Genomic DNA, 27,910 nt, shown 5'->3' on the forward strand with positions numbered 1-27,910 from the left:
CCTTGCGCGCCGGGGGAACTCCCCCCAGGTGCGCAAGGCTTGCGGATAGCTTCCTGGAGCCTGGAGAGCAAGAGGTGTTGGTGCGCACCGACGCCTCTCGCTCTCCAGGCTTCAGCGAAAGCCTGCATTCGCCCCATAGGACGCACACACATTTCCCCTTCATTTTTGGAGGGGGGAAAGTGTGTCCTATAGGGCGAAAAATACGGTATAAACAATGCTTTTATATGCATTGGGAAAGAAAAGAAAGAAGTTTGACTCCCTTTATTGTGATATTTGTTTTAATACGGTGGTCTGGAATATCTCTGAGGTATGCCTGTATTTCTGATACACTCATAAGATAAAAACATGAGGAGAAATAAATATAAATAAAATAAACTTTTGTGTTCATTCATGGCCAGAATTAGCTTGTAAATATAGGAAGCAAGGGTACAGCCTGACTTCTGAAAGTGATTATTGACACCAACTCCTACAGACAGACTTCAGAGACAGCTGAAGGATCTGCACCACATCTTTATGTTCTGGTGACAGTTTGCAAACAATATACTTCAGTGACTAAATCTTGTACTTAGTAGAATATACACTTTATTTTTTAAGGGGGGGAAATCCAACAATTCAATACAGTCAAAACTTTACATTTTTAAAACAAAAGCATTCTTTTTAAAAAGACACTTAGCAGAGAGACTTACGTACCCAGACAATCCACCATCAGAGAGCTCATATCCTTAATTCTATCATTTAGAAAGTGTCATAAAAATGAATACCAGGTAGGCTTTGAATATGAAAATGTGTTTGTTTTTTTCTTACCAGGGTTATCATTTTTAAGTCCTTTCAACAGTCATCCATTATTCATTTGTGTATACAGGGGAAAAAATGGGTAGGGATAGACATTTTTACCCTGATTTTTTTATAAATGGTAACGATCCTACTATGTAGTGCCTTAAAATCCATGACTGAAAAGCATTTTATATACTAATCTACACACTTTCACTCAGTACATACTGGAACACATCAAAGAGAAATGCAAATGTTATACAGCAAAAACAAAGAGTAGTTTTGACCAAAAAAGGTCACATTTTATATTGCAGTCACATTTCCCCTGTTTAATGACAAATGGAGCTAAACACTCACCTGCTGCTCCAAATGAACAGAATGGAGTAAAGACAATGAAACTCCTGAGTAGTTAATCTCTCTATGGAAAAATAACATAGCTACACTGCAGGATTATCTGAGAACATATTTTTAAAGGGACACTGTATCCAGCTATGTTATAAGCAGATCAAGCTTTCCATGCCAATGATAATGGAGTTTTAACAGCAGAAATAATGTCACTAAGCTGGAGAAATGCTAAGGGAAGTATGTTGCATGCAACAGATGCCAATGTAGAATACTGACAAAAAAATATTTCCAAATTCATCTACCATTTTTTTGTGGCTAAGCTACCATAAACCTAATGTATAGTGTGCTGAATGACAATTCACACCAGGCTGGTGCAAAGAGCACGTATGAACACAACATTCAGAGTAGTTTGCATTTCTGAAATCATGATGTGCTTTTTGTCAACAGGAATTAATGCATGAGGATACTGCTAGCTGGCAATGTTGCCTCCAAACAAATCCAGTTGAGTATGATTATGAATAAACTCAGTGACCACAGAAATAGCTCCCATGCCAATTCTCAGTGTCTCTGCTTTTTGTGGTTTATTAAACATTTTGTAAATAGAAAGCATCACAAACCAAAGCTCTACAATAATTTAATTTCGCTTGATTTCTGCAGTTTTCTAAGAAACAAAATCCTCAAACCATGCTACATTAAAATATCTTAATGAGTTTGCAGAGGTTACAATGAAAGCACTTATTACTCCATGAGGACTGAGATTAATATTAAAGTGTATTTACATATTTTGTTGTACAAAATACAGTATTCCAATAATCATGTTATTACTGTGTTTCAGACACAAATGGAAAAACACTACACTTCTGCTATTCTGGACCCAACTAAACACCTTGCCAGATGATGCTTCAAAGCACAAGTTAATTGTTATCCTAGTTCAGCAAAACAATACAAAGAACACCTCAGCCTCAGTTTTGTAATAGGAGGCTGCCTTGCTGATTAATTCAGATAAAGTTCACAAGAAAGCACTACTAGGAACCACAAGTAAGAACCATGTGCATTAATGGAGCAGTGGGGGAGGTTATGTGTGTGGGGAAAGATGTATTATTAAGAGTCTGAAAAATAGAATTATTACATTGCCTCCTCAGCCTCACCTTCTTTTCATTATAATTAGATAGTACAAGTTCACCAGAAAGATAATCAAGTTGACAAGCTTTCACATCAAAAGCAATTCTCATTATAAATTAACTCAAATGAAGAGAATTAGTATCTAAAGTTCACAATGAGAATGACTTTGAACTCAGCAATGCCTTGTCTCTTACAACGTTGCATCTTCCTTGCTGGGCATCATTCAGCCAGGAGAGCATAAACTTGTGTTGTTTCCATAAGAAAGATGTTTAGCAAGGCGGGGCGGACATGCCAGGCATTGCCATTGTGAGGGAATGTAGTTGCCATTAAGTATTTTTATAGGTTCTGTGACAAATTTGGGAAAAACAGATGTAATATATAGAGTATGTTTTGGAGCCGCAGGGAGAGAGAAGGGGTTTTATTCAGACTACACCCAATGAAATTACTGGACCTAATTTAAGTCAGGTTCATTAGTTTCAATGGGTCTACTTTGAGTAAAACATAGTTGCACACTATCCATTGAATTCTTCCCTGCTTCTCAGCTTAATGAGATCTGCATAGCAGTGAATTCAATGCTGGCTCAGAAATCAACCTTGCCTTATTTCGTTAATGAAAAAAGGACAAAAGTTTTTTTTAAAGCGAAAACTGTGTGTGTGTGTATATTGTTGTAGTTGCCATCCTATCAATGCCACATGCAGTGGAGGAGCATATGCCTGCACTGCCCAGGGTGGGCGCGCTCCCGAGGGCGCTGGGGCGCAGAGGGAGCCGCTGATGTCGGACATTCAGTGCACCCCCCAGTTGTCAAAACGAAGGGGGGGAATGCCGCCAGCAAAGTGGCGCAGCTCCCCCCTTCCCCCGACGGCTTGGGGTAGGCTTGGGTGTCACAGGTGGGCAGCACACCGCATGTCACCCCCCTGAGTGAAGACACCTGGGGCAGTCTGTCCCCATCACACACCCCTTCCTCCGCCCCTGGCCACATGCACACCTGGCTTGGGCTGCAAACTTGCAAAACAGTTTTTTGATATATATTTTATTTTGTTTGTTTTTAAAGAGCATGCTTGAACAAGATGAAGCTTCTTCCAAACAAAATCTCACTGCTCTATACAGGTCACATCTGTCTTCTCTCTCTAACTGGTTTTCAAACTGAAAAAGGGACAGTAATCAGTTAAGAATTTTCGATTTGCCAGCATTGTCTCACGGCTATGCACATTGCACAGAGGCAAACCTCAGATCTGTCACAGACTGTGTGCTCCATAATGAGGTGCAGTTAATCAAGGCTGCCTGGAGATGTATCTGTGGATGCCTGAGGCTCCAGCATTGCAGGTGAAGCTAAGCAGGTGTCGACCTGATCAATTATTTGGATGGGAGACTATTGGGGGCAACCCAGCTAGATGGGTGGGGTATAATAAAATTATTATTATTATGTATATGCAGGATATAAAATTATATTTTAAGTGCGTCTGCATGATATATGTTTGCAAACACATGGTTATCACACTCACAAAATTTAGGTGAGCATTTAAAAAGGCAGATCTAAAAGGGTGCACACGTGAAATACATGAAGTAGATATTTAGATGAAGAGTATATGAATACTAGTGAATCAGTGTACACATTTTTCCAGGAAAGCAGAGGTGCATATACAAAAAGATAGATAATGCACTTTTTTTCCTTAGCAAAGGTTCAGATTTGAAAGATTTCTGTTACTCTAGAAGTTGAAACAATTCAGTTTTGTATAGCTGCCTTTAGTGGGTGAATCAGCCTCAACATGAGTATCTGTGTTAAAATATCCCCAAATTCTGAGTTTTTTGTGTGTTTTTGGGGTGGGGATAGAAAAAAATTTGAACTAGATGCTTATGGCCCAGAGGTGCTTAGGAATTCTGTAAAAAAACAACACCATAGAGATTCTAGTATGTCTTAACTATTCAAAATATATTTGCTCTTAACAATTTTACAGTATCTCTGTAAGCTTTAACTGCTGGTTCTCTTTTACTGCACCTGTTATCTTGATACCTGACAGAAGGACTGCCCACCAGGGAGTACTAGAAGCAAGCTCTACATCTAGAATACTTGGTTATTCGGCACAATACAGCACAACACAGCACAGAAAGGGAAAGTGCCAATGAATATTTTTTTTAAAAAAAACCCACCTGCAAAGACATTGGGAATTTATACAAAACAGCAACCAAGATTAATATCATAGGTTTAATATAAAAACTTATAAAGGCTTCAGCACCCACAGCACTAAATATATGCCTCCATTACTTCTTGAATGAATGATAGAAAAGTAATGAATAAGGGAAAACTCCACCAAAATTTCACATGAAACCTGCACAGAGATTGATCACAAAGAACCACAAATTATCCCTTAAACCTAAATCATTGCTCTAGTTGCAAAGTAGAAATCTCACATGACTATTAAAGAATGATTAAAAACCAATAAACAGAGTTAAATGCCTATGCTAAGCCTGTACAATGAAACAAAATCTTTAAGAAAAGGAAGATCAGCTTCTAAATTATTATTTAGAAATTATTATTATTATTCAATTAATTTCATCTATGGATAAAATTCATTTAGAGGGGATATTTTATTTCAATCTCTCTCAAGGGGATGATCATGTACATTAAGAGTACTATAACAAAATTCTCTATTATATAGATTATTTGCTTTTGAAGAGTTTCTTTCTTCTCCACAATAATTATTAAAAAAATAAAAGTTGTTAACCCTTGGATCTTCAATGGCATGTTGATAGTAACTGGGTAACCATCAAGAGATTACTGTTCCCCTCAAACTGTTCCCAGCAAGGTCTGTAATCCTACAGATCACACTCTGGTCATTCCATTATATAATTAAATAGCAGTATGTAGAAGAGTTTGCATACTTACAGCAGGCATCCTGCACTATTTCTTTGGACAAATTAATGTTAAACGTTAGTGCAAATTAAGAACATTATTCTCTACTGTTATCACTATAAATTGGTTACCAAGATGAAGAGTAAGGTGGAAGACCTGGTTATGCTAATGATATATTATTTACCTCCCATACAAAAGAAATAATGCATTTTAAAGAAACAAAGTTGTAAAGTCACGTGATGTTTACTGTGTCTCATTTGTTTTTCCTTGGAAGAGTATTACAACTACTTCATCTTCCTACACAAAGGTACACGTAAAGTTACACACATAACCTTTGCATCGTGTTGCACAACACATGCAAATCTTCCAAGTGACTAACCAAAGCACATTAAATGTGGGAATTCATATCTACTTCAGTTGTTTTGTGCTATAAAATGGCTGGAGAACTAAAATTATTAACAGCTATCATGAAGAGCCATATATTACATTTCTAATGTAACACCCACAGGTATTGGAAATCTGGCTCCAACTGCAAGTTATAAGTTATTAAGTTATAATGATGCAGCACATCATTTGGATTAGTACTACAATTCTGATATTATTTTCTTTCTGTGTGTATTTAATCGTTATACCAATCTTCTCCAACTTTTGAGAGTTTCTACAAAGAGCCCACAGTCAATTTTACTAAGTAATATGCACACTGGTGCATTAATTGCAAACAATTAAAACAGTACAGGCAATTTCTTAATTTTGTGGGGATTACGCTTTGAAAACAGCAGAAAATCAGTGTTTTGCAAAATGTAATCTACTAGCATAGTTGTGTTGGGACTTTCCTGTCAAGTCCAACTTCTGAATCTGAAACAGCAATCTTGAAGGCTCTTGTGCTAAGCAGGGATTGCCAACGTTGAACTGTGCACCAAAAAAATTCTGTGTTGCAAACAGAACACTCTAAACAACAAGCAACACGTTGGCTAATAATGTACTGACAATATTTTTATAACATTATACTGTTTCAAAATTCATAAACAGAAAACATATGTGCATGGAGTCACAAATTAATAAGAATTGAATAAATGGAACATCCATGCACATTGTCCATGCACATGTTTTCTGTTTATGAATTTTGAAACAGTATAATGTTATAAAAATATTGTCAGCATTGAACTGTAGGCACAATAGCGCCTCTGAGGTCTTCCCATGGTTCCAACAGGCCAAATGAGCCCCTCTTACTTTCTGCCCTTTTAATGAGCTGGAATGCATAGAGCTGTATGAGGAAATTGGAAGCATTGGAAGCATGATGCTTATTTCTACTTTCTTTTTTAGCTCCATGTCCTTTGCAAGGCCCAGATTAATTATTCTGGATAAGATCACTTGGAAAAGTGATCTTCTTTCTGTGGGGAGGCTGATCTGGCTGAGGGAAGTGGCCAGAAGGGATGGTGCACTTGTCCAAAATTCCAAATGTGCCCACAAGCTGTCAACCTCTGTGTTATGCTTTCCTAATCAACTGATGGAAGCCTGCTAACCCAGTCATTAGTCCTATGACAAATTGGTGTGGGTTTTATCCAGTTTTGAAATATATCTATTCTTGACACATTTCAAGTTTCATGTAGCTCATACTCAGGGTGTAACTTCTACAGAATTGAAATGCCCTATTTTCCACGAGCCATTTTGCTGTCCCTAGGGTCTAAGCAACAGGTTCTGCTACCACACAGGCATGTATCTGATGGGATATTCCAACTTTGCTATGTCTGATGCTTCAGATTAATGAGTCCAATGCTCATCATACTATGTTCAGGCACTCAAGTGAAATTCAGAAATCTTTAAGGGGAAAATAGTAGGGGAAAACAGCATAAACGTTGCTTATTTTATTTCTAACATGTACAGGACCAGGTAGAAGTGAAAATCAGCAATTATTCCGTAATTATTCAGTTGGGGCAATCAGAAGGCCACCCCAATTTTGATAAGGGACTTGGGGTAATTTGTTCAGCAAGAAAAAGTAAACTAGATGTTGAACTTGCATCTTCTAGAAGATAGGCAACAGCAGATAAAATGAGTAACTGAGTGAATAACTGAGTCACCCTACTTTCGCAACCTGTCCTTTTATTATACTGCTCCCTCTTCATTACACATCTAGGTTTATCAAAGTAAGGAAATAGAAATCTCTTAGGATTATTACAAGGAGTAGATTGTGAAAATGCATCAGCATGCCATCACAATCATTCTATTGTCAGTCAGCAAGCTTAAGAAAAAGTGCTAATTTCAGAAAGTGAGTGTCAGCTTTAATCAGCCGAGAAAATAAGGTGCATCTAACTTACTAGCATTTGTTAAGATATAGTGCATCTTAGGGTACGTGTTATTTTCCATTACTTCTATTTTAATTGATATGTTGGTTGTATAGTGAACATATTTCTTTTTAATCTGTTATCCACATATGCTGTTTCTGTTCCAATAGTACAAGATACAATAGATTAACAGAATTTAGCTGCAATATTGATATCCATTCTAAAGCACAGAACAGATATGAAAAAGAAACACAGAAGGAAATCTTGAATAATTATAGTTATATTCCCTTAATACTTGCCCCTTCCTCTCAATAAAGGATCACCACTAATTATTCAAACTGAACTCAAGGACACGAGCACCAAGTGTCATTGAAAAGAGTTAATAACTGTACTGCCGTGTTGTGGGTACAAGGAAAAATAGCAGTACAACAGAAATGTACCCTTAGAGACCTTGGTCTTTTCATCATGCTCAGCCCTTGGGTAGTTCAGAGGGAGGTACTTGCAGGCAAGCAGGGTCATCATCAGTTGTGGAACACCTCACATCTTTCACTATTCATTCTGATGGCAGGTGGTTTCATGTGTAGTTTTTAGTTTCTTTGTGATTTTAAGAGTCTTTAAAGTTGCATCACTCGGAATCGGATAAGTCACTTTAAACAAAGCAAAGCAAGAATATGACTATTTATAAAACAGCATATTGTTACATTCACTCTCAGGGATGTTACCAATTCCCCATGATAAAGGAAACAGACTACTTGGGGAGCATTACACTAGCACTGACAGTAAAACCACTCCGCTGAGTCAAGGTATCACGAGAGGGAACAACAATTCTAGGAAATGTATTTTAACTGCACAAAATTAAACTGCTTCCCATTTCTATCAATGAGCCATGGTAGAGCTTGTCCAACAGTTGATCCATACCCAATACCTGGTGTTTTTTAACACCACTAATGTGACCTCCCTTTAAAAAGTGGGTGGGTGGGCACAACAGAGGACCGTTACTGGCTGCAGCACATCTAGATTATATTATCCTAAAACAGCAGCAATGTCCCAAACCTTGCCTTTAAGAAAAACCTCCATTCTGCCTGAAAACTAGTTCAGCATTCAGACATTTTTCTCTCCTTGATCATTAAGAAAGCGTATTACATGCTGAAAAAAATTGCTACAAGGGGATGTGTGCACCTGAACTGGCTCTGCTAAAATTCAAGGTACCCATTTACTTCTGTATTACTGACATTCTTATGTATCCTTTCAACCAATGGCCTTGAAGAAGGTCTCCAGTATTACACCAATGTATGCTGCTTTAGCTGGAGGAGGTTATTAGCAGCTATTAGCAGCTATGTGGAAAGCCTTGTGTGTTCTTTTCAAGATAAGCACTAAAATATGCTTGAGACACAAGACATGCAGCTGTCAGGGAAACCATATGCAAGGCAACCCAAATGGATGAATAAATTAAATAGCTTGCAGCAAGGTAATGTGCCCCACCCACCTCTTACATTGGTCAGGTCAGAACCAACACTGTAGCAAAGCATCACTTTAATGGGTCTAAAGCAAGCTCTCCCAGGACTAATATTACCCTACAACTCTAGGTCACAAATATTGTGGCTCATTACTTTTTAATAAAAATAAGAATATACTCCTTTGAAGAATTAAGTGCAGGAATTTACTATAATGAATGGAACCTGTAATTTAAGTGAATATGGTTATTTTCTCAACAGCCACTCATATTAGTTGAAAAAACTAATGCAAGTGATTTGGAGACAAATTGCTTAAATGAAAGTAAAAAAATCCAAATCAATTAAGAGGAAATGCTTCCATTTTACAATATGCAAAGGAATTTATATTTTTTTTCAGAAGTAATACACCCACAGCACTGTTGTTTGGACAGATACACAGCTGATAAGGTTGCAATCTAAACCCCACTTATTTGTAAGTCCAATTGCATTCAACAGGACTTACTTCTGAGTAGTCACGGTTAGGATTGAAGCCAAAGCCTCATTTCTGCCCAAAAGAATCAAAAGGCCCAGAACTGAAAAGAAGATTCATACTTGTTCTCAAAGTATGAGAAAACTATCAGTCCTGCACATCATATTATTTTGTATGTATAACTTGGAAAAGGGAGCAATTACAAAATTATTTCAGCATGATTCCTTCCACATTATATGATTTGTTTTAAAGGAAAATACTTTTGAACCATTTGCCTTCCATTCCAGACATGACAGCAGTAAAACACCTGCCAGTCTAGCAACATAGACAGATTTATTCCTCAATTCATCAAATTAGTGTTATTTGATCAGAAACACCAAATTCTTAAAATGTGTTAAATTTGTTTTTTAAAATATTAAAAATTGGCATATTGCAACACAAGGATCAGAAAGCGCCTGACCAAGTTGTGTCAGCAGAAGTGGATCCTGTTCAGGGTTATAGAACAACCAAGCTACAAACATTAGTCTCTATTGAAACAGAGCAAGCCAAGGAACAAAGTAAGGGAAAAGGGTTTGCTTACAAGGGTCCATATCTGCTCTCATATTTAGAGACAATGTTCTTGCATTTCCCCATTTCCTTTCGCAGCTCTGCCACCTCGGTCCTCAGAGCTGTATTCTCCTTCTCCAGAAAGGCAGCTCGGACTGTGATCTGGTTCTCTTTCAGGCGACGAGCATCACGAGATCGTTTGGCTGCCACATTATTCTTCTTCCGCCTAGTCCAATATTTTTCATCCTAGAGAGAAAATAATCAGTTCAATAGTGAAATACTTCAGGTATCAAAAAGCCAAAAAGTACCTACCATATGGCCTCTTCTTATGACCAGCTATGCAACCCAGCCTAGCAAGTGTTATCTATGCCCTAGTAACTTCCAGAATAATTGCTGTGTCTCATATGTGGGGACTACTCAGAAATCTGGCACAGGAAACCATCTGCTAGATTGATCAGTCCTGATCAACAGACAGAACACATCTTAAAACAGCTCCAGTGGTTACCATCCACTTCAACAGCTGGAAGGATTTAGTGGGACATACTGCAATTTTGTTTTATTCGATCACAGGGTCATATAACTGTAGAGCTGGAAGGGACCCGGGGGGTCATCTAGTCCAACCCCCTGCAATGCAGAAATCTCAACTGAAGCATCCGTGACATATGACCATCCAACCTCTGCTTAAAAACCTCCAAGGAAGAAGAGTCCACCACCTTCTGAGGGAGTCTGTTCCACTGTCAAACAGCTCTTACTGTCAGAAAGTAATTCCTGCTGTTTAGTTGGCATCTCCTTTCTTGTAACTTGAATCCATTGGTTTGGGTTCTACCCTCCAGTGCAGGAGAAAACAAGCTTGCCCCATCTTCCATATGACAGCCCTTAAGATATTTGAAGATAGCTGTCATATCTCCTCTCACGTTTCCTTTTATCCAGGCTAAACATATCCAGTGCCCTCAACTCTTCCTCATAAGACTTGATTTCCATACCCCCGATTATCTTAGTTGCCCTCCTTTACTTAAGTTCCAGCTTGTCAATACTGTATCCTTCTTAAATTGTAGCACCCAGAACTGGACACAGTACTCAAGATGTAGTCTGACCAAGGCAAAATAGAATAATTCTATTACTTCCTCTGATCAGGACACTATACTTCTGTTGAAATATAGAAATATGCTTGACCAAATGCTGGTGACCTTTAAAAATACGTATATACATATATATATACACATATAGCATGTATATGTTCACACACACACACACACACACACACACAGTAGTTGCTAGAGAAGGATGAAGGCATTTTCACATTGCTCATACCTCTGTACCAAACAAACAATACAGTGGGTCAAAAGGGGTCAGCTGATTTACTAAAAAAAGGGGGGGGGGGCTGTAGGAAATACCAGTACTATGAACCAGAACAGCAAAGTAGTGAACAAACCAGCTTCCAATAACCTTTTCATTATTACCTTCCATCTATGCAATAACTCATTCTAAAAAATTACACATGAACACTGCTCTCTAACTCACATTCTAACACTGTGATAAAAACCAGGTGTTACCTTTTGGTCTTCTGGGACAAAGACTTTCTTGGCTTTTTTAATCATGGGCTGTGGCTTCAGGTCCTCTTCAGCAAACTTATGCTTTCTAGGGTTGAAGAGCTCACCTCCTGGAACACTGGACAGCACTAAATCAGCAGGGTCAGGGTTGAAATTCACATCAACCTCAACACACTCTGGATCAACAGGGCTGGGAGTCAGTCTCTCGTTATCTGGTGAGGATTCTGGCAAAGAAAAAAAATTGAAATAGGATGTCAGTGTGAGGAACATAGCAACAAGGAAACCAAAGGGTCAAAAGAAGCCCCCATTTATTTAACAGCCCCATGTACATGACACTTTACAAAGGAGGATATGACATGTCCTCACCCCAAGGGACTTCTGGCCTAAATCTAGACACAAAAGAGACACCCATGGGAGAGGAAGGAAGAAGGCAAGGGAAGAATGTGTGATTTTAGTTACATATCTTTGACCTTACTTACAGGAGGGTAATTAAAAGACCACTGGGATAAAATCACTATAAAGCAGCCTTAAGGCTGTGCTGTTGTGACAGGAGTTAGTGCACCCATTTCATCCCACCAAAACACCCTGATACTTGCAGCAGGAGCTGAGATACAATCAATTTAAGGTCAGTTAACAGGTCACCTAGCTAATTTAACTCACCAAAAAAATAACCACATCAATCCATGGTATTTCGGAAATACACCTATGATATGCAAGGAAACCTTGACAGCAGCAAATTGAAAGGTGACAGCAAAACTAAAAAGTACATTTCTTCTTCTAATGTCAAGCCACAGGACTGCCCCAGCCTGGTTGGAGTCCCATACAAAAGACAGGTATGAGTGTGCCTCTGAGTGAGTGTGCAGGCTATTAATCCCAATTAACATCCTATTAACAATCCATTAAGAATTTGTTCTGAATCCGGGATAGATGGGGTCATTCCCAGAAGCCAGCATCTGCAGTCTTCTTGTGTTAACTACCACAAACTGTGTTACCAGCTTGTATGCAGTAACACCTACAGGAAGAGTGTAAAGACAATCGTGTGTGTGTGTGTGTGTGTGTGTAGAGAGAGAGAGAGAGTCTGTTCATCTGTCAAATAAGATTAATTACAAAAGCAGATAGCCAGACATGCAGGGTATTAATGTGCTCTGTTTCATCATGTGAAGGATAACATTTTGCTATTCTTCGCTGTCTGGATGGTAATCTACGAAGAAGAGAACTCGGAATTGTGAAAAGATATGCCTACTGGTCAGAACATGTTTGGGTGTAGCAATCATGACTGGGACTCTGCACATTTTCAGATAATAGTTCCATATTTCCTATCTTGGACAGAGATGACTTGTCCAGCCTGCAGGTAAAGGTTCAACGAAAGTTTCTGGAAAACTTCTATCCTAGAATTTAATCTCATAGTACAGAGCATAATCTTGCAAGTGAAATGTTTTCAGAGTCATGCAGAATGTGACATACCAGGAGTCTACTTTTTGAAAGTCAAAAGATACATTCCTTCTCTGTGGTGCAAACGTGAAGACCACCGCACAATGGAAGATTACCCCACAAATTGAAGTACCCTTTTCTGCTTAACATACATCTCCCAGCAACCATTTATTAAGCTACCTGTTGTGTCAAGAAACACAAACACACAGAGACTTTGTAAAAGAGCATGCTCTGTCTGAAAGTACAGCTCACTTAAAGCTTAGAACAGACTTACACTATTATCCCAACATTGGGGTATGTCTCTGTGCAAAGGTTTGAGAAGCACAATTAATGTAGTGGAGGTCTAGTTCTAACGTTACTGTCATTCATGGGAGGGCACCCAAAAGTCACTTGGGCAGGGCCTCTGTAGTTGATGTAGTGTAAAAGCAATGCACTAGCAGCGATAATGAGCTATAGTGCAGAAGCAATGCAAGTTACATGGACAAGTTTAAGCCGACTTGTACAGCTTTTTAAACCATCCATCTCCACTTTAAATGAAAAAGCATTAAAGCACAACAGGCAAATATATCATATTGATTTTGTGATTATGAAATATTCAGATTGGCATCATTACACATACCTGCACTTGTGGTAGTTTCTGATGGCTGGAAAACCACTGTGGAAGATGATGAGAGTGGGGTGGTAGCAGCAGAAACACTGGCAGGTTCTTTTCCTTCCAGCTCAGCCACAGGCAGCAGTGGGTTCTGGTTCAGATCCAGGTGAGTAGGACTGGAAGGGATTCCATTCTCCAAGAGGAACTCATCCAGATCCATGTACTCCAGGTGGAAAGACTCCCCATCATAAGGAATTGTTTTGTCCCAGATGGGAGGCATGAGGGAGGCAGAGACTGCCATTGTACTAGCAGCTGCCGCTTCATCTTCCTCGAGTTTTTCCTTCTTCTCTTTATCTAAATGTAAAAAGAAATGACGGTTTTAATCTTATGGTGAATTATAATCATGGTTCAAACATATACACCACTCAATTACTCAACAATATCATGGTCCGATACACTTATCAGAAGGCACATGCTAGGTGCCAGAACAGAACCATTTAAGATTAGAAACATCCCTTTTCAAATGGGGGTCGGAATTTATGCACAAAATGAAACACTGGACTTTGAGACTAAGCTATCAGAATGAACGCTGGTGTGCACACTCAGCACATTAAGTATAAACATCTATGTTCACAGCCAAACTCCAGCCCCTCAACTCACAGCAAGACCGTTAAAACCCTGGATTCTAAGTAGTGTACTATGTTTTCACCAAAGTGAGTGTTTACTTTGTCTGTCTTTGATGCTATGGTTAACATGCACTAAGAAGCCACAACTGGCTGACTCATATCCACTGCATGTTTGGAGACATACATTTCCCTTTTATATGTTTACATCCAGTCACCAGTGAGGATGTGGCAGATAAGCTGTAAAAGTGTAACTGCCCTAAAAGGGAAGACATGTCCACATAGTGTTAATAAATCACATGAAGATAAACATTCTAACTTTCCAGCTACTACGGCCATGTTACATTTTAGAAGTTTATACGGTGGTACCTCAGGTTAAGTACTTAATTCGTTCCGGAGGACCGTTCTTAACCAGGATATTTTCTGCCAAACTTTTCCCACTGGTGTGGACATCAAGAAGTGCAACAATAATTAATATGGTGACTGGAAAAACCCAGAGTGTGTGGACTCTTACATAGCAACTGTGCACACACAAACATTAGATCTCAAACAACCCATTTGCAAAATAATGCCCCTCTCTGGACAACCTATGAAAAAAAGCTTGTTTGGCTGGCAAAAGTGGTGGTGAAAGGGGAGAAGAGGGTTTGCATAAAGTAGAATTTTAATAATTCTGCTCAAATGTTGTCAGTCTGCAACAGTATGTATGCATGATACTTGTTATGTTTTTCTCCTTTGCTTTAACTGAAATGATTAAAAAAGAAAAGAAAAAAGACTTGGGAAAATCAGATGACTTCTGAAAACATATGTAGATGTAAAAAGTTTTATTACAGTAATAGAAAACAAATGGCAAGAATTAGGAAAGGGCTGCAGCAGGCACAATGCTGGAGCATCTACTTTGCATTAAGTATTTCAAATAATAAAAGAACCACCTTCCCATAAGATTTTAAACAAAGCCACACTGCATGCTTCACCCAATACACAAGATCACATATTTTTGGGTGTCCATTATTTTGAGTGTCAAATCTACAGCACTCCAGACCTTCTGCACAGGGAAGGAATTTTATCACCTAGACTAGAAACCAGGGAGCTTTGAGAAAATAAAAACAGGGCTCCAGTGAACGTCCAAAACTGGAGGAAGGCTAACATTTATTACTGAGGTTAGCAAACTGTCCATTGTAGATTTTCTTCTTATCTACCATGAGTAAAAATCTACCATCCATCCAAATTCAGACAGGTGTTGTGGAACCAGGTGAATTGCAAGAGACAAATCCAGGTCAGCCATCCTTGCCACATCTACAAAACGAGATTTACATTCACATCCTTCTTGGAATGTTGATGGAGAATGTGCATGCAGGTGTGTCACTTGGGAAGGGCGGCTCCAGAACACGTATGCATGCTTTCGTTAATCAGGAGCACCTCCATCTCTGGAATACCACGAAGCATCAAAACAACCCAGGCCAAATGCCTCCCCCTCACTTCCCCCCACGCAACACAACCTTGAATATTTGCAAAGAGTATTCGCTTGAAGCCCTGACGAAATCCCCATCTGTTGTCTCCAGATCGTTTCTCTGGATCGGGAAGGGCGGCGCAGCGAAGAGAGCGCCTGGCCTTTCCGTGTGTAGTTTTGGCAGCCACGCTGCCACTGTGGTTATGGGGAAACGGGAGATCAAATCGGCCCCTTAAGGCTGCGGGAGGAGCCGTTGTTTTGCCTCCTCCGCCACGACCCCTTGCGGTGCCACCCGAGGCACGTTTGCACGGCGAGGCTTGCTCCCTCGTAAGCGTGCAGGAGGGGCTGGTGCTGCTTATCTCAGGCGCGTAAACAAGCCGCCAGGATCATGGCAGGCGAAGGACAAACCGGGGCGCCAGAGCGCCGCAAAATGGATGCGACTCTGCGCGCGCCGTTCCCCTCCAACCCTCCGGCTCGCTCCGCAGCGCCCGCCCTCCCCGGAGCCCCCCGCGCTCCCGCCGCCGCCGCCCTCACCGAGGCGCGTGTCCCGCGGCGGGTTTTCCATCAGCTTCTTCAGCACCAAGGGGAAGGCGCCCGCCAGGCCCCGCTCCTGCTGCGCGGCTCCCGCGGTCCCCGCCGCCGCTTCCTGGTGCGCGGCACGGCTGGACATACTATAACCAAGCGGTCGGCGGCGGCGGCTTCCGAGACACCCCCACCCTCCCCGTGAAGGCCCTGAGAGGGGCGAGCGGCGGCGAACGAGGCCAGCTGAGGGGGCGCCCGCGAAGCGAGAGGGAGGGGCCGACCCGCCACCACTCGACGCCGACGCCGACGAGTGCGCGTGCGCCGCTCCGGACGGCGGCTTCTCAGGGGGCCCCCCGAGGCGCTTTTACTATTCATGAGCCCAGCGTCGCCGCCCTCACGTTCTGCGCCCTGCGATTGGCTAGAGCCTCCGTGAAGGCGGGGCTGGCCGCCAGGCACGTGCAGCGGAGGGGTGAGTTTCTCATTAGCATGGGGGCCCCGCCCCACGCGCTGGCGGGTATGCCGCCGAGACGCCCTATTGCTTTGCGCGCGACGTGCACCCGCGGCTCTGACCTTAAGTGAGCCTTGAAGCGAAGGGTGCGCGCCAGGGTAACCAGCAGAGGGAGGCGGCGGAGCCCTTTTCACCTGCTTGGGAAGGAGGGGGAGTGGAAGATGAGGGGACCAAAGAGGTGCCGGGACGACGAAGGGGGCCCAGCGGGGCAGCCCCGGAAAGAGGAGCCTGGCGTCTTTAGAGGTCACAAAGCTCGCGGAATTGGAGGCCAGCAAGCGCATTCACAGGAGGGATAGCAGCAACAACAATGAGGCTTCCAAAAGGGAGCCCCTCACACCCTCTGCAGGAAAACACGCATACGCACAGTTTGTTCTTTCACCTACCATGCACACCATACGCCTCTCAACCTCGTTTAAAAATAGCATCCACCCGTTGTCATAGAATCAGAGAATCGTAAAGTTGGAAGGGACCCCGAGGGTCATCTAGTCCAACCCGTGCAATGCAAGCATCTCAGCTAAAGCATCCATGGCAGATAGCCATCGAACTAAAAACCTCCAAGGAAGGTTGTCAATGGGAAGTTTCTGTCATATTTAATTAATTTATTCTCCACTTTTTGAACCAGTTAACTGCAAAAGAGCTTGCAGTAGTTTGTAAAAGTACAGCGATACAGAAATCCATATAAATAAAACCTTTTAAAATAGGGTATGTATGCCCCCCATGGCTTAAAAAGGCAACAGGGTCGTTTGTCTCCCCACTGTGTTTCAAGTGGTGTTCGCTGCACACATCAGAGAAGGGGCCAGAGTGTCTGCACCCAATGCACATTACCTAATTTTCCTTGTCCCTGGAATTCTCTGAACTCCTGTTCAAGGAAGGAAAGAGTATCAAACAGGAGCATTTCTCAACAGACTGGATTTAGCAAATGCCATATGCACGGGTGGTGCTGTGGTCTAAAAACCACTGAGCCTAGGGCTTGCTGAACGGAAGGTGGGTGGTTCAAATCCCCGTGACGGGGTGAGGTCCCGTTGCTCGGTCCCAGCTCCTGCCAACCTAGCAGTTCAAAAGCACATCAAAGTGCAAGTAGATAAATAGGTAAATGTAAATGGCATTTCCATGTGCTGCTCTTGTTTCGCCAGAAGCGGCTTAGTCATGCTGGCCACATGACCTGGAGAAACTGCGGACAAACGCCAGCTCCCTCGGCCTGTAAAGCGAGATGAACGCCGCAACCTCAGAGTCGTTTGCGACTGGACTTAACTGTCAGGGGTCCTTTACCTTTACCTTTTATATGCACCTGGCTTTAAACACCAGTGGTGAGAACATTGGAGGCTAGTCCATTTACAACCAGACCAGGGGGTGGCAGTGCTTGTCAGACTTCTGCTCCTTAGTCCCAGTGTTGCCTGTGAAGAATTTAGCAGGGAGGAGGTTCCAGACAGAAACCACCTTAGTTGCCTTCACCTATTACCTGCTCTGCTTCTGCCTGCCAAAGGTTCTGGGCTCTATATACTGTTGGCCTCCTTGCCTTCCGCCCTGCAGACTCCAGCCTCCACTGGGTAGGAGTGCACTAGAGCCAAAGTAAGCAATAATAGGTACATATTGACAGTCAGAAACAACAAACAATTCTTATAATTACAATTCAGTTCACATAAGAATGAATCGTGAATGAAAGATTTACCGGTAATTCACCCATTGTTGGAATAAACAAATTAATATAATCTAGAAGTTTTGAACTGTACTAAAATCTTGGAAGACACACTAGCATCAAATGTGCTTGTAAAATTCATCTCAGACCATGCCTAAAAGTCTGCAGACCTAAATTTCTAGAGCTGGGAATGCCTTCCTTTGTGTCCACCCCTTTGGGAATTAAGATCTTGAATTTAGGTCCCACTAGTGGCATTAAGTGTTATGGCACTTTCCTGCCAAAAAGATGTGACAGGCCAAATCACCTGAGGTTTTCAAGCAAACCTCTCTTCTTCAAGCTTTTCGGTTCAGAACTATTATGTGGATATTAGTGTGTACCTAGTGTTTCATATATGTATTTGCTTTATGTGTATGTATTACAGTATATGTATTGTTAGTTTGTAGTATTTGCTTTCTGTAAATCAGTTTAAGTGCTGTTTGGCAGAAAAAATGTTTTTAAAATAATAATTTACAGTGAAAGCCTATGCCTACTCAGAAGTAAGTCTGACTGAGGTCAGTGGAATTTACTCCAAAGTAAGTATAGAATTGCAGCCATAAGTGTCCCTACTCGCTTCCTGGAGACTTTTCAGAAACAATAGAACAGACTACAGTCTAAAACCACCTGCTGCTTGCAATAGAAGCAAGCAAGCAGAGGTATATGAAGTCAAGAGAAGACCTTTATTTTCATAGTTCCAATGGGCAGAAGCAAACTGGAGATCAACTGAAAATCCTTGTTGTAATATAAATATGTTTGAAATTTCTACTTTTTATATGCATGTAACCTGTTCCTCATTTTTTCAGTCTTAACTTTGGTTCACTACATTTACATACAAAAAAGTCCTCATGAAAATTGACCAGCATTTTAAAGTTTGCTTTCTAATATATGTAATGTTTACGCATTTTTGCCCACTATATTGCATTATGTCCAACCAGAAGCTTTTGCAGGGCAATACTGAAAGCAGGATTGCATGTAACCACCCCGACGCCACCATAAATGTAAATAATCATGAATTCATTAAAAAAGGACATACCGTATTTTCCTGTGTATAAGACTAGGTTTTGCCCCTAAAAAATAATGTCAAAAATTGGGGGGCATCTTGTACACGGATACATCTCCCCCCATTTTCTTAAATCAGAGTCGCCAAAAATAGGGGGTGTCTTATACATGGGGGTGTCTTATAAACAGAAAAATACGTTATTTTGCTACTTTTACAAATGGGTACTGTTTGGTTCATGTACAGTATTGGTCTGCAACAGGAGTCACAATATTGCCTTGCTCTCAGTCTACCTAATTACAGTCAAACATAGAAAGCTGTTTTATTATACAGTATTTATGGCTAGTAAAGCTTCTAGGGTAGTTTGAGGCAGCTTGAGACAGGCGAATTTCCTTGGGCGGTGTGTTTCTCAAACTAGGCTGGGACCCAGCAATGAATCAAGGGCCACTTTCAGGTGGCCCTTGGTGCCATAGCCTGTCCTCCTCACTGGCCTGGGATTAGAATGGAAGGTGGTAAGAGAGGGGAGCTGTTAGAGGAGGAAGAGGTGAATGCAAAAGGATCAGTGAGAAGGGGCAAAGGACACTGAACATTTTGAAGTCTGGTGGGATAAGGTACAGGTTGAGTGTGGAAAAACCCTTTTCACTTAAAGCTACTGTATCAGCAAATTCTTCCTAATATGGAGTGGCTGAGTCACAATACCTCTATGGCTACTGTTCTTACTTAGCTTGAGGAAAGCTGAATTATGGAACTCCTTGCTACAAGGAAAAAGCTAAGGCAAAGAATTTAGCAATTTCAAAAAATGGATTAGATATCAGTAGAAAGTAATAGTAATTGCCAGTTGATTATGCCAAACTTTACCTCCACCTGCCACTATTTTGGATTTTGCTTGGCACCTGCATCACCATGTTGTAGTTTGTGGGCCTCAGTGATTTTCATCCATCTCAAGTAAGCCCTGGGAGTAGAAAGCTTGAGAATCCATGTCCTAAGGTACATTGCTACTAAAGAAACCATGGTCCCTAAAGTTAGACCATGATTTTCTCCTGCATCAATTTCCTCCAGTGATCTGTTCCACCATCAGCCACTTCTGCATTCTATCTGGAAGGTCCAGCTGGACATCATCATTGCTGGGACTGGTGACACTGAAATCCCACTGAAGGCTTGCTGTTTTCAACTGTTTACAAAATGGTTGGGAGAGGAATTATCCCTTAACATGAAATCTGGAGTTCAGACTAATAGGATTAGTGGTAATAAGATTTCTACACAACATCAGCACCTAGCATATTCTAGTGCACAAGGACAACATCATAACCAGGGCACATATCATCTGGAGATTTGCGACAAGGTGCGTCATCACTCTGCAGACGACACCCAGATCAGTTTATCGTTTTCATCAGAGATCAGGTGAGGCTGCAAAAGCGGTAAGCTGGTATTTGGAGATAGCCGTGGACTGGATAAAGGCCAATAAACTGAAACTCAGGTGCAGTTTCTGTTGGTAGGCAGTTCCTCTAGCTTATATGGTGTTCTTTAGCCTTTTCTTGGCAGGGTTGAACTCAGACGACAATCTGCAGTGCCGACAGATTTGGTATTATATTTGGAGACCCAAATGACTTCTAGCCATAGTTATGTTATGGAAGCATCCAGGTTCGACTACTGTAATGCACTATATGTGGTTCTGCCTTTGCCAAATACTTAGAAACTTAAGTTAGTACAAAATACTACATCAAGATTCGTAATTGGCTGGTTGAATGGATCACATCCCAGCAGTCTCAAAACAACTGAACTAGTTAACAATCAATTGCCAAGCACATGGCTTTTATGTTTATAGCCCTTAAACAGCTTAGCACTGGGATACCAGAAGGACTGCATGAACCTGCCCAGATATTAAGATCTTCCTCAGATGCTCTTCTGAGCTCCCTTATCTTCAGAAGTGAGAAAGGTGGTGCTAGAGCGGCCACCTCAGCAAAGGTAGAAGAACATAGACATCCAGGCTACTAACCATTATCCTCCTTTAAAGTCACCGAAGTCATCACATCTCGTGGGAATGAATTCCATAGCACAGTGGTTCTGAAACTTTTTTCTCTGGGCCACACTTTCAGAATAAAAATTTGTTCGCACCACCAATTTGTGTGTGTGTAAGAAATACATGGGGAGAGACATCTCATGGCAGTGCTTGATTTATAACATAGAACACAACTAGTTTATAATATGATCATGGGACATCCAGAAAGTATAGAACAATGCAGCTACATAAGAACACGAATCATTCCCTAAATAAAATACTGATTATCCTTGAATCTTCCTGCCATATTGCCATCCTCTCCTGCCACACCAGTGTGGCGCACCACAACCTTTCAGAACCACTGGTCTAAATATATAATGCTGATTGGATCATCTCTATATGTTTTGTCATACTCCTTAATGAGACAGGATTTCTTACCCTTGCAGAAGCCATGCCGCCTCTGCTTCAGCAAGAACTGTTCTTCCATATGCTTGGTAATTTTAGCTTTAATAAAGCTTTTTCCAAACAGATGTAAAGCTAGCTATCTTGTAACCACCAGAATCCCCTTGGTTCCCTTTTTAAAAAAATTGTGTCACATTGCCCACTTTTCAGTCCTCAGGTATGGAGGCTGATGTTAGGAGCAAAGTATATGTTTTTGTTAGAAGATCAGCATTTGAGTTTTTAAAGAACTCTCAGGTGGATACCATCTGCACCCGGCAATTTGTGAATTTTAAATTGTCCATGTGGCCTAGAACTTCATTTATTGTTAGTACTATTTGCTTCAGTTCCTCAGACCCTCATCCTGCTATGGTTGGTTCAGGTGATCAGATCTGCCCTACATCTTCCACCATGAAAACAGATGCAAATAATTCAGCTTTTCTGCAATCTCATTTTCCTCCCTTAGCACACCTTTCTCTCCCTTATTCCTTTCTAGTCAGTTTTCTGCTAGAAGTTTCCTGCTTCTAATGTGTGTTTTGTTGGTCTTTGTGTTTTCTAGTGATCCTTGAATGGCAGGCTAACTGCAACAGCTTGGGAAGAAAAACAAGTACCACTTGCACAGGATGTTCCTCTGAATCCAGGAAAAGGACAATCAATATTCTCCCAACCCCATTATTGAGGGGGCTGTGGAGATCAAAGCTGTTGTCACAAAGAGAATGGGAATGGGCTGACAGACAAAAAGTGTTCAGTCGTGTGGGAAGTTTTAGGATGAAACTCAGCTTGTATGGAAGACTGGTGGGTCTGCATAGGAGAAAATATAGAGAGAGGAACCTCCAGACTTCATAGAGCTGTTCTTTTAACTGTGCTGACCTTCCATCAGGTGTTAGACTGATATTCTCAGGCTTGCTTTCCTCATTTTCTTCTTCACCTTGGGAGAAGAGACATCTTTGTATGTCTCTCTCTTTGTATGCTGAGAACAAAGAGCAGCCATGGTTCTTTGTATCGCCATCTTAGTTAGACAGAAGAAAGGATATTTCCTATCAGGTATGTTTTCCCTTTAATAAAATTAGCTTTCTTAATTTCCTAAACTCAGTATCAGTGTGATTACAATCAAGAGCAATGTGTGCTTCTCCAGCAAGTATTCAGTGCTCAGTTCAGCTTCCAATCAGTGTATTAAAGGTACCCCTGCCTGTACGGGCCAGTCTTGACAGACTCTAGGGTTGTGCGCCCATCTCACTCAAGAGGCCGGGGGCCAGCGCTGTCCGGAGACACTTCCGGGTCACGTGGCCAGCGTGACATCGCTGCTCTGGCGAGCCAGAGCCGCACACGGAAACGCCGTTTACCTTCCCGCTAGTAAGCGGTCCCTATTTATCTACTTGCACCCAGGGGTGCTTTCGAACTGCTAGGTTGGCAGGCGCTGGGACCGAACAGCAGGAGCGCACCCCACCGCGGGGATTCGAACCGCCGACCTTTCGATCGGCAAGCTCTAGGCACTGAGGCTTTAACCCACAGCGCCACCCGCGTCCCAAATCTGTGTATTAACCTTGCACAAACATTCCAAGTGAGTTCACACTGAAGGAGCTGTAATCATAGACCTTATTTTGGGCAAGCCTGGTCCAAACAAATCATATTATTATTAACAGAGAACATGCAAATGCATATAGAAGCTGCCCCAAATGTAAATAAAACTGAATTTAGCCAAACTTTACAGTACTTACGAGACTAAAGCTTCTCTCCAGCATTGCCCCCTAGGCAATTTGCCTAGACCTTAATCTATCTCCAAAACTTTACTTGAAGCTTTGAACAGTAAAAATATATATATTATATTTATCCAATAGAAGTCAGTAATAATTGTTGTTGTTGTTGTATTTATATGCTGCCCATCTGACTGGGTTGCCCCAGCCACTCTGAGTGATTTCCAACAAAATATTAAAACACAAAAAAACTGAAACATTAAAAACCTCTCTGTAGCGTCTGCCTTCAGGTGTCTTCTGAAATTCAGATAGATGTTTATTCCCTTGACATCTGATGGGAAGGTGTTCCATAAGGGAGGCGCAACTACTGAGAAGGCTCACAATGCACACAAACCAAAAATAGTACCTTTATGCCCAGAGCAAGAGGAATTTACCTGTGCAGCTGGCATTCCACATATCCAACCTCTCGTTTTAACCACCGCTATGCATGCAATACTAGTGTGCTCCAGCGAGGTGTCCACTCACTGGCATGCTATCACTGCACCTCAAGGCAGGCCAACCCAGTTTAAGCAAGACACCAGGTGCATGAGACGCCTCACAGGGTCGTTCTTACTTGCCTGACAGCTTATTTAAATCAGGCTTCAGTTCACCAAATGAAAGAGTCGCCTTCTGGCATAGCAGAAACATAGTTGATGTTCTGAACTAGTATCCATATTGTGTCATACTACTGGCCCATGGTTTGGCACATAGTGGAGTTTCACATACATTATTTAGGATCTATGTGAGCTATTATTTAGGAACATAATGCATAGGAACTGATTTTGCAGCTTTGCTGGACGACGCGTTTTGACTTATACTGTAGTTCTTTTGGAATTAGTTGTTCTGACTGCCAAGCAGACTAAATGCTGCACCCTAGACTACCAGATGCACCTTCTTGGTTTGCTTAAAGTCTAACAACTTCAGACTCAGTCCCTTTTTGGTACTAGCTATGGGCAGTAAAAGAAAAAAAGCAGAGAATTCTGTGAGACTCATAATTGGCCCATAACTAAATGCCCGAGAAAACTATTTTATATTGGATATGGGAAAGGTCAATGCTGATTTAAAAGAAAGACAAATAAGAGGATGATTGGGTCTGAGGGGAAAATACAGAGCCATTCAGGCCATTGGAAAATCAGTTCTCATTTATACTGTATACTAAAATATGTATAGCTGGCTCCATCATCTAAAATATCAATGCAGTGTACAGCAAATGATGACCTCTTTGCTTTCTATTGACTGGTGCCTGTATGGAGATAGCCAGATGTTGGAAAACTGGCACTGGACTGAACATTGATTCTTGGTATAACAAAGTACGGTCAATAGCATTGGCAGAGGAACTAACATGTCAGGTCAGAGCAGCAAAGGGCAAACACAACCCCTGTTTCCTTTATAACTTATGGCAAATGTTTATTGAATACATAAATAGTTCAGACTGGCAGAAATCCAGCCAACACTCACGGGAAAATGTGATGTGATCTTTTAGAGTATTCAAATGAAACTTTATTACACAGCATGACAAATGTCTGTAATTTTATCACGACAAGCCATTTGTTGTTTACTGTTGTAACAGTCGTTTTCTCAAAATGTATCTTCTGTACCATAAAGAATAAATGAAAAACGTTATTTTTTTAAAAAAACAGTGAACAACAAAATAGGCAGGAAAAGCAAAACATAAATAGAATACAATGTAAGTCTGGGATCCGCCCTGAGATCTTATTATGAAGGGTGGTCTATAATAAGGTGGTCATATATATATGGCATGTTTGGGAGCCCCGCTTCTTGGGGGTCTGATCTAGCCCTCCTCTACAAAAATTCTGCCCCTGCAAGATCACACTGATTTGGGTAGCAGCAGATAAAATAAACAAACAGGCAGCACTGAGGCAGGTAGAGCTAAGCACCCTCACTGGGGGGTCCTTCCCTGCTCATCAGCTTAATCATGTGATGTGTGGAGAGTGGGTGACAGTTGAACCACATGGATCAACCGAAGGAGGATACTGTGAACTTGTATGTTCCAGGAATGTGTGTGAGTGTGTGTGGATATCCACACCCACTGCTAGCTTGTGAACCCCAGAAAGGTGATCCAAGGTGAAGGAGGCCATTGGGCAGGAGGAAAGTTACCCACTCCTGTTTTAGAGGAATGAGTAGCAACCCCTCTTTCTGTGTGTGTTCATGTGCATTTGCTTTATTTAAGTTACAAAGGACAATGCGAGTAAAAATGGAAAGTTGTTTGCTTAAGGGAGAGGGAGGTTCCCTTGACAACGTTTCAAAGATAGCATAATCTAAGAATTCAGCTTCTGAGTAGCCAAGATAAACCACATCCAGTGAAAAGTAAATCATCGCCCTCAAAGATCTGTTTCGTTTGTATGTTCAAACAAAACCAGAGACAGACAACCTGTAACCTCCAAATGTTACTGGGCTGCAGCTGCCAGCATCCCTGCCAATCAACCATCCTGGTTGGGGCTGATGGGAGTTGGAGTAGTATCACAACATCTGGAAGACTGCACGTTGCCCGCCACTGTTCTTCACATGTTGTTTATCTAAAATCTGCTAGGTAGTTTCAGTCCTTCAGTACTGAATGTCTTGGAAGCACAATTCATATCCACCAGGAGCTGTGCATTCAGAATTGTGGACCCAATTTTGTGGAACTCCCTCCTAACTAATATCAAGCATCCCCCCGCTCCCTGTTGAACCCGAAGCCTTTTCTTTATTCCAATAGATATTTTAAGTAATTTCTTATTTAATAGTTTTTAACTGATTTAATCTGTATTGTTATTTGTTGAACTTGATGTAAACCACTTGGATACATTTATAATTAGGTGGTATATAAACTGTCAAAACAACCACCTATCAGAACAATTACGTACTATTTGATTCTGGATTAACTGTCTGGTCTGCATAATTTTTCCTCTTGGTTGCAGTTCTAATTATTTTGCCAGAGCTAAATTGGACCTCCTGTTTCCAATGATCTTTTACCATAATATCAAATAGTTCTGGGGGGCGGATGTCACAGAACAGACATCTGGCTCCGTTTTTATAGCAGTGGCTTGTTGCAAAGGTTTCTGAAAGGAAGAAGTAGAGGACGAACAAGACAATGAGAAAAGGAAGATGCTAGAGGGACCTAAAAAACAACACGTATTCTCCTTTAGTCCCATTTTCTTCATGGCACAACATTCCAACTGAACTTTTGCCATCATCACTCTCCTGTTGCCACAGTCAGTTCACATAGCAGGCAATTTCTTTCAGCAGGCTTTCCCCACTGCATCAACTCACTACATTGCCCCACAAAAATCTGCCTTCTTGCACATGTTTGGGACCCTGAAACGACCACCAGCTTGTGTTATAGTAACCAGGACCATATCTAAAATAGGCACCACAGCATTTAGACGAGTTCCTGGCCAATAGCCAGAAATACAGCAAGCGACTTAAAAACAACCACCCCCAAACAAACGCCTACATAACGGGAAAGAGAAAGCATCAGCCAACGGATCCCAAAGCCCATCGGAGCACATGTTAAAGCATCCTACTCCCGGATGGCTCTCTTTCATAAGGGAGGTGGAGGGAGAAGCAGCAACATGCCTCAGAAGCAGCGCCATAAAACGACGTGACACTGATTTAAACCTGTGGGATCGTCGACTTGCTCTCATGCCCTTTGACGTTGTTGTTGTAGTAGTAGCAATTTATTATTTATACCCCGCCCATGTGGCGGGGCTTCCCCAGCCACTTTGGGCGGCTCCCAACAGAATATTAAAAACACGATAAAATATCAAACGTTAAAAGCTTCCCTAAACAGGGCTGCTTCTAAAAGTCAGATAGCTTTTTTGTGGTCATGATCCGCCGGAGCTGAGCTCGCGGAATTAAAAGGTATGGAAATCCTGGGAGTTTTTGATGCCCAAGTAGAATGGCGTTAGTAGTTGTGCTTGAGCTGAGAGATCAAACCGGACCATCCACACAAGACACCCACCACGTATCTGACAGCTTCCTCCGAAGTCTCCGGCCGCCCCCTCCCCGACCCACACCTAATGTAGCAGCACCAGAAAAGTGTGGCTCTCAGCACGTGTCGCTCCGCTCGACTTTCCCGATCCTCGTGGCTTAGGTCGAATTAAAGAAAAGCCAAAGCCAATATCTTTTGTGCGGCCACCCCTCCCTCTCCCAATCTGGTTTTGGGGCAAAAGGAGTGGCGCGCCCATCCTACCTTTCAGAGATCCCGTCCAGGGCACAGAGTACTCCAGAAGAGACTTCAGCACCTCAGGAAAATCCATGGCAGGAGGGGCTCCGAGTCTGCTGCAGCTGGACATTTCCCGCCTTGGGCTGGGGAAGGACGATCCCGTTTCTTCTTCCCAAGAGAAGGGCCGGCCGCGTGTCTGAGCGCGGAGAACGGGCTTTCAGCAGAAGTCACAAGAAGAGCCCGGAGCGATATTGCTCAACAACTCCTGGCAGGGGGAGGCTGCCAGAGGAACAGCCAATCAGAGACGGACGCAGCCCAGAACTCTTCAGCCCGCCCCGCCCACTCCCCGCTGGCCAATGGCAAACAGGGCCGGGCCGGTCTGCCAGGGCTGGT

The 27,910-nt window shown here is 41.9% G+C and overlaps 1 protein-coding gene and 1 long non-coding RNA gene across 5 annotated transcripts; one reads left to right on the forward strand and one right to left on the reverse strand.

The window, feature by feature from the left end:
• Window positions 1-559: 559 nt before the first annotated feature.
• Window positions 560-27,812, reverse strand: TEF (TEF transcription factor, PAR bZIP family member). 4 transcript variants are annotated; one of them, XR_014502342.1, is made up of 6 exons: window positions 27,545-27,812; window positions 13,441-13,767; window positions 11,394-11,614; window positions 9,875-10,086; window positions 6,605-8,018; window positions 560-6,199 (listed from the first exon to the last, which is right to left on the reverse strand). XR_014502342.1 is itself a non-coding variant. In XM_083400404.1 (5 exons), exons 1-5 carry the CDS (start codon window positions 27,645-27,647, stop codon window positions 7,997-7,999), a joined length of 885 nt encoding a protein of 294 aa, XP_083256530.1. In that variant the 5' UTR covers window positions 27,648-27,812; the 3' UTR covers window positions 560-7,996. The 4 variants fall into 4 exon arrangements, 2 of the variants coding, with proteins under 2 accessions (XP_083256530.1, XP_083256529.1); XR_014502343.1 differs by lacking the exon at window positions 27,545-27,812 and adding an exon at window positions 16,018-16,355; XM_083400404.1 differs by having other exon boundaries at window positions 560-8,018.
• LOC310658476 lies at window positions 19,068-22,757 on the forward strand. Its single transcript, XR_014502344.1, has 2 exons — window positions 19,068-20,583; window positions 22,179-22,757. It is a non-coding gene; the product is annotated as an uncharacterized lncRNA (long non-coding RNA).
• Window positions 27,813-27,910: the final 98 nt, after the last annotated feature.

The sequence above is a fragment of the Podarcis tiliguerta genome (genome assembly GCF_965153285.1).
Source record: "Podarcis tiliguerta genome assembly, chromosome: 10".
Taxonomy (NCBI): Eukaryota; Metazoa; Chordata; class Lepidosauria; order Squamata; family Lacertidae; genus Podarcis; species Podarcis tiliguerta.

Coding starts and splice junctions, on each gene's coding strand:
- TEF (XM_083400403.1), bottom strand. CDS start 16,153: ATGTCCAGCCGTGCCGCGCACCAGGAAGCGGCGGCGGGGACCGCGGGA. Junction 13,768..16,017: donor GCCGCGGGACACGCGCCTCG/GTGAGGGCGGCG, acceptor TTTTACATTTAG/ATAAAGAGAAGAAGGAAAAA. Junction 10,087..11,393: donor TTGTCCCAGAAGACCAAAAG/GTAACACCTGGT, acceptor TTTTCTCTCTAG/GATGAAAAATATTGGACTAG.